This window comes from Phyllostomus discolor, chromosome 5 (genome assembly GCF_004126475.2).
Source record: "Phyllostomus discolor isolate MPI-MPIP mPhyDis1 chromosome 5, mPhyDis1.pri.v3, whole genome shotgun sequence".
NCBI classification, from domain to species: Eukaryota; Metazoa; Chordata; class Mammalia; order Chiroptera; family Phyllostomidae; genus Phyllostomus; species Phyllostomus discolor.
This window is the reverse complement of record NC_040907.2, coordinates 30,101,874-30,109,093: the sequence shown is the minus strand read 5'-3', so window position 1 is coordinate 30,109,093 and position 7,220 is coordinate 30,101,874. Positions and strand designations below refer to the sequence as shown.

At 44.4% G+C, this 7,220-nt stretch overlaps 1 protein-coding gene and 1 non-coding gene across 2 annotated transcripts; both read right to left on the bottom strand.

Annotated features, from left to right (window-relative positions):
- Positions 1-231: 231 nt before the first annotated feature.
- Positions 232-1,440, bottom strand: KLF17 (Kruppel like factor 17). The gene has a single exon (XM_036025926.1). It carries the CDS (start codon positions 1,431-1,433, stop codon positions 528-530), a length of 906 nt encoding a protein of 301 aa, XP_035881819.1. The 5' UTR covers positions 1,434-1,440; the 3' UTR covers positions 232-527.
- A 3,609-nt stretch (positions 1,441-5,049) lies between these two features.
- Positions 5,050-5,154, bottom strand: LOC114498220. Its single transcript, XR_003684666.1, has one exon. It is a non-coding gene; the product is annotated as a U6 spliceosomal RNA (small nuclear RNA).
- Positions 5,155-7,220: the final 2,066 nt, after the last annotated feature.

Here is a 7,220-nt window from a genome sequence, read left to right as displayed (position 1 = left end):
ATTGACCTAAACACCAGAAGCAGGAGGACCAGCCATCTGTCCCTCGTTGGCCTGTGGACTGGGGGATCCTGGCATCCGCAGATGAATCCGTTGGTGTTGCCTGAGATGGTCAGATCTCATGAACTGTCGGCCACACTGAGCACACGTATGTGGTCTGTATTTGGTGTGTATCCGCATATGTCGTCCAAGCTCATCGGAACGGAAGAAAGACCATGCACAGCCTTCCCACATACATTTATAGGGCCTCTCACCTGGGAAGAGAAAGCAACAAGGGAGAGGAGTTAAGTTGAGGAATTTAGGTGGGAAGGCAGGGGTCTGACTCTATGAGGCAGAGCAGCCGAGGTTGGGGGACCAACAGGAAAAACATAGAAAAGCAGGAGGCAACACAATCAGCAGCCCCATCATCTTGGTACAGCCATTCAGGACTGCAGCAAAGCAAGTTGGTGAGGACAGCATAGCTTGATCCCCAAACTGAAGGATGACAGGCTAAGTCACCAACCATTACAAATCAGTGGTCCCGCACAAAACTAAATTCCAGAGACACCTCCACCCCACCCCACCTGCCTGGTACCATGCTCACCTGTGTGCTTGCGTTGGTGACTCACGAGGTGGGAGCGCTTAGTGTAAGCTTTTCCACAGTCCTCATACTGGCAGCAGTAAGGCCTTGCAACTGCGGGTCTCCTCCTGGGAGCCCCGTCCTGGGCCCTGCAATTCTGCTCTGCTCTTTGTGGAGCAGGTATGGGCTGCTCAGGCAGGAAGGGGTCTTCCTGAGAAGCTGGCCGGCTAACAAAAGAGTCCTGGGACTCGAAAGCCAGCAGTGATGGGGACTCAGCTGGGGGCATTTGACAATTGTGGGGCTCCCTAGGGGGCAACATCTGAGCCAAAGAGGGGAGCACTGCCTGGTCCTCAGCAGAAGGCATGGTTGGGGCCAATAACATTTTAGGTGTCGAAGAGTCTCTGTTAGAAGAAGGTGGTGTTGGGTGGCATGAATAGGGCACTGTTGGAACAACACCAATGTGGGACATCAGTGGGATTCCACTGGGACCTGTGTCTGGCGGCCCATTGGAGGGCACCCTTAGATTCTCACTGAAGGTCATGGCCATCCCTGTAAGATTGGGCTCTCCTATGGACATCACCTGGGGCCCCTCAAAAATCATCATTCCTGGTTCAGAGGGAGACAGTCCCTGACAAGAAATCAGTTGGGAGGGCGGGAGAGTCACTTGGGGGCAGTAGTTCACATCATGCTCAGGCAGCCATGCACTGAACGGTGGGCCCACTTCATTCTCATTCTGCTTGGGAGCCTCAGCAGAAACCAAGGGGATCCTCTCCGGCTGTGGACACTGAAGAATGTGTTGAAGGCCTGATGGACCGTGGTCCCAAGAAGTGTGCCCTCCACTGCTTCTGGGAGATGGAGACATGTCCAAGATGCTCATCGACCCCTCAGTCTCCTTGGGGGAGGAAGGGGGAGAGAGAGAGAGAGAGAGAGAGAGAGAGAGAGAGAGAGAGAGAGAGAGAGAGAGAGAGAGAGAGAGAGAGAGATATGAAATTCATGGTAGCTCCAATTCCAGCTCCACATGTCCCTCCTCGCCATCTCCAGGCCCCACAGGAACTCAGGCCTCTGTCACCTCTTGCCTGAATTATCTTACCTGCAGGTCATCCTCCAGCTGGGGCTCTTCTAAGATACAGATCTTGCTGATAGGACAGTGGGAGCCTAGGTGTCACCCATGCCACTTTTCCTCTTTGACATTTTTAAAAATTGACTGATTAATTTTAGAGAGATAGAAACATCAATTTGTTGTTCCACTTAGTTATGCATTCACTGGTTGATTCTTGTATGTGCCCTAACTGGAGATCCAACCAGCGACCTTGGCGAATCGGGATGACAATCTAGGCAACTGACACACGGGGCTGGGGCTGAGGCATATTTCTGTTCATTATTCCATAAAAAGCAACAAAAAGGGCAAATAAGAATGGAGGAAAGAAAGAAGGGAGGGAGGAAGGAAGGAAGGAAGGAAGGAAGCAAGGAAGAAAGCAAGAAAGCAAGAAAGCAAGAAAGAAAGAAAGAGCCTTGGCTGGAGTAGCTCAGTGGATTGAGCTCGGACTGGGAACCAAAGTGTCCCAGGTTCAATTCCCAGCCAGGGTACATGCCTGGGTTGCAGGCCATAACCCCCAGCAACCGCACATTGATGTTTTTCTCTCTCTCTCTATCTCCCTCCCTTCCCTCTCTAAAAATAAGTAAATAAAATCTTAAAAAAGAAAGAAAGAAAGAAAGAAAGAAAGAAAGAAAGAAAGAAAGAAAGAGAATGGAGGCTTGAGATGGGTCCTGGTTTTAGCAAAAACTTAGAAACCATCTGCAAATATTTACCTACAGAAGAGGGTCTCACCAGAACAGGAACTGCTGTGGCAGGTCTGAGATCAAGCATGGGAGGAGGTAAGAAAAAGAGGCAGACTTTTAAAAGTACCTTTAAACAGGATCAGGAAAAAAAATAAACCCCAAAAGAATCTTCAAAAAAAATAAATAAATGAAAGGTAGGGGATTGTCCTGGAAGTTAGGGCAGTAGCCCTTGAAGACAGACTAGTATAAGAGGAAAGAAAAAAGGGATTGGTGGCAGAACCTCTTGAAAGAGGATAGGATCCAAAAATCCTATTTTTTACATTGACCATTGCTATAGCAATAGAGATAGCTCTTGAGCTGGGAAACTGGGAAAGCTACCCCATCACCAGCCATCCGCTCCTCCTCCATCGGGACAGTGCAGAAAAGACCAAGCAAATGTGAAAACCAAAACATAAGTTTAAAGATACAGTATCCAACAAATAAATAAAGATAGGGAAACATCAAATCAGAAATTAAAGATTGTATTTTCTCAAAAGAAAAATAAAATTTACTAGAAAAATCCTGCCACAGGTCAAAGAAAACTTAGTAACATTCAAATACAACTTTTTTAAAAAGAGGGAAAAAAGTAGAACTTAAGAAAACAGTTGCAGCTTTGACACCAATTACAGATTACAAAGCAGAGCAGGGAGAGCAACGATGGAGGAAAGAAGGGGAAGGGACTAGTCAGACAGGTATGTGTGACCCGTGGGCAACGGGCGGGGACTGACTCCTGGGGGGCTGGGCGGGGAGGCTGGGTAGAGGAGGGAAAAAGGAGAAAAGCTGGGACAACTAACAGAACAGCATAAAAACTTTTTTTAAAGAAGCACAGAGCAGAAATAGGTAATTCACTAAGCTGCATGCTTTAAATGTTTATACTACTAAACATTTGAAGGAAAACACCAATGTTTTTTCAAATTCTTCCCAAGAATTAGGTTCAATTCCCAGTGAGGACACATACCTAGGTTGTGGGTTCAGTCCCCAGTTGGGGCATTTGCAAGAAGCAAACTGATCCATGTTTCTCTCTCAAATTGATGTTTCTCTCCTCACCCTCCCTTCTCCCCTCTCTAAAATTAATAAGCGTGTCCTTGGGTGAGGATTTAAGAAACAAAACAAAATATAGACCTATAGACCAACAGAAATAGAGCCCAGGAATGATCCCTCACATATATAGTCAAATGGTTTTTAACAAGCTTGCCAAGACCTCTCAGTGGAAGAAAAGACAGTGTTTTCTATAAAACTGGATATCCACACAAAAGAATCAAGTTGGAACCTTACTTAACACCACATAAAAATTAACTCAAAATGGATCAAGACCTAAACATAAGACCTAAAGCTATGAAACTCTTAGAAGAAAATGGGGGAAGTTTCATGACATTTGATTTGGCAGTGATTTCTTGGATATGAAATGAAAGGTGCAGGTAACAGAAGATTAAACAGATAAAATTGGACTTTATCAAAATTAAAATTTTTGTGCATCGAAGGACACTATCAACAATACAAGCAAACAACAGAATGGGAGATAATAAATATCTGCAAATCGCATATCTGGTAAAGACTAATATCCAGAATATGTATTTTAAAAACTTCTAAAACAACAGAAAAACAAACAACCCACTTCAAAAATGGACACACAACTTGACATTTCTCCAAAAACAAACAAATGACCAATAAACACATGAAAAAATGTTCAACATCGCTAACCATTAGGGAAATGCAGATCAAAACCACAATGAGATACTACTTCACACCCATTAAAATGACTACTATTAAACAAAAAAAAAGCATCAGCCCTGACTGGTGTGGCTCAGTGGGCTGGTCCTCCCACAAACCAAAAGGTGGCAGGTTCAATTCCCCATCAGGACACATGCCTGGGTTGCAGGCTAGGGCGCCAGCTGGGAACGTGCATGAGGCAACCAATCAATGTTTCTCTTGCACATTGATGTTTCTCTCCCTCCCTTTCTCCTCTCTCTAAAAATAAATACAATCTTTTTTTCTTAAAAAAAGAAGGGTTAGCAAGATATGAAGAAACTGGAATCCTTGTGCACTGCTGTTGGGAATGTAAATGTTGCAGCCACTGTGGAAAACCACATGGCAGCTCCTCAACAAGCTAAAAACAGAATTACAGTGTGACCCAGCAAGTCCTCTTCTCGGTATAGACCTATAATTGAACGCAGGGACCTGCAATAGAGATCTGTCCCCTCCTGTTCAGAGCAGCACTTTTCACAATAGTCAAAATGTGGAAGCGACCCAAGTGTGCATCGAATGACGAACGGGTAGAAACGGTGGTCTGACCATAGGACCGAATAGTGTTCTGCCTTAAAATGGAAGAAAATTCTGACACCCGCCTCAACCTGAGTGAACCGTGAAGACCTCATGCTAAGTAGAATACACCAGTCACAAAAGCACAAGTAATGTATGATTTCATTTATACGAAGTACTTGAGGAAGTCGAATCCAAAGAGACAGAAAGTAGAATGGTGGTTGGGGGGTGGGGGGGTGTTTGGCAAGTCACTATTGAGAGGTTAGGGAGCTTCAGTTTGGGAAGATGAAAACAGTTCAGCGACGACGACGGTTGCCCAACGGCTGCACACGAGATAGTGCTGCAGAACTAGATACACTTAAACGTGGTTACGATGGTATTTTTATACTATGTTGATTTTACCATTTTTTCTCTTTAAAAATATGGAACACTTCACAAGTTCACATGTCATACTTGCGCAGGGGCCAGGCCAGTCTTCTCTGTTTTGTTCCAATTTTGGTACACGTGCTGCCGAAACGCACAGATTCTACAATTTTTAAATGTTTTTAAAAAGGACACAGAAGGGATCCCCACTGGCCAAGTTTGTGAAAATTTGAGAATCCAAAAGAATGATGAACGTTGATTTTAACAGATTGAATCAATGAAAATTCATGAGGCAAGTGTGACAAGGAGTCTGCCCTTACCCCAGCTTCAGACATTGTGAGCTGAAGTAAAAGCATCAAGCAGTCTGTCTTCTTGGTAGGAAACTGTTATTTCAAAATCACCAAAGTATTCCAGTTGTCTAAGAAAAATCCTACTTTACAGAAGAAGACAACTTAATGAATGTAGAAGAAATGGTGAAATTGGAAAATCATGATTTTACAGCCCTTAATGAAACTTTTGATTGAGGAAAAATCAGTATTTGGTTGAAACCAGTGTGTGAACACTTGGATGCATCCGAGGGAACAGTCCGCAGGTTGTCTGGCTGACTGCAAGGCCCAAGACAAGTTCCAACAGAGAGACCAATCCGCCTTTTCCTTTTCGCTGCCTTAATCCCAGGGCCAAGCCAAATATGGACAACCAGAGGAGCCTCCTCATGTAATTCGAGACGAAGCTTACTGAACCTATGAGACGTTCTTACCAAAAATCAAGAATCCAATGAAACTTTAAGATCTAAGTCTAATTTAGAGGAAATACGAAAGATAGAGGATCAAGCTAAATGATACCACGAGTGACTAATCTGATAAATCCAGAAGAAGGAACAGTGTATGGGACAAAAATTCAGGACTATGAAAAAAGGGAAGTTAGTCAGGAAAAGATCTCGAAAAGACCCAAAGGGCATAATAACCACATGCAGTGTGGTCTTAAATTGGATCCTGGTTTGGACATATCAGCTACAGGACATTTTAGGGGAATTTGCATAAGACTTACACTAAAATGATATCAAAAGATTATTTATTGCCCTGGCTAGTGTGGCTCCGTGGACTGAATGCTGACCTGTGAACCCAAAGGTTGCCGGTTCAGTTCTGGTCAGGGTGCAGGCCTGAGTTGCAGGCTGGGTCCCCAGTTGGGGGCATGCAAGAAACAACTTATAAATGTTCTCTCACACATCGATGTTTCCCTCCCTCTCTTTCTCCTTTCCTTCCCCTCTCTAAAAGTAAATAAAATTTTTTTAAAGACTATCTATCATTAATCTTGATAGGTTTGCTAATGTTTTGACTATGGAGAGGGGAAAAATTTTTTAAGCCCCTCTCCATACGCTGGGGAGATCCTGTTTCACTGACCACTACATGCTCAGCAAGTAGCCTGAGTAGACACATAATAAGCCCCAGATAAATGTCTACTGGATGGGTGTTTCTGGTGTGCCATCCCCTTTTCTCTTTCTGATCCTTCACAGGCAAACTTCATGGGAAATGTCTAAACTCACCTTTACCACTACTTCAGTGCTATTTCCCCAAATTCACTCCCGTCCCCACTGCTCCACCAAACCAGCCTGTATAAAGGTCACCGTTGGCCTCCATATCACTATGTCCAAAACCTTGTCAGACTCCTCTGTGCGTGGCCTCAGGAGCTTCTGCAACTCTCGGCCATTCTTCCTGAAATGTTTCCTTCCCTTGGCCTTAGGAACACAACACAGGGACACCTACGCACACATGCCTGGTTTTCTCCTTCCTTCTCTCGGGCCCTCCTCCTTCTCAGTCTCTGCCACAGGTTTCCCTGTGCTATTCTCAGGCAATCTTTCTCTTGCTAATGATCCATTTCTGTTTATAGTCCAATTATTCTTAAAACGATAGCTCCAGGGCAGACCTATCCTGAAACTTCCAGCTGCCTGACGCTCTGTCCATTTGGATAACCCACAGGCAGTTTGGACTACGTCCAAAACTCCTGATCATCCTTACCCACCCCCAAGTCACTCTGAGAGGAAAAAAAAAAAACCAAACAAAACTTAATCCTGTTTCTTCTCTCATCCTTTGCTCTCTTAGAAAATGTCACCACTATTCTCACCTGTTTGTGCAAACCAGAAACCTGTTAACTGTCCCAGATGCCTCTTTCACCACCTAGATCCAGAAAACTACCAGTTCTGGCGGCGTCCACCTCTAAAAACATT

What these genes read in the sequence shown, in the direction of transcription:
- KLF17 (XM_036025926.1), bottom strand. Translation starts at nt 1,433, where the DNA reads ATGAGCATCTTGGACATGTCTCCATCTCCCAGAAGCAGTGGAGGGCAC.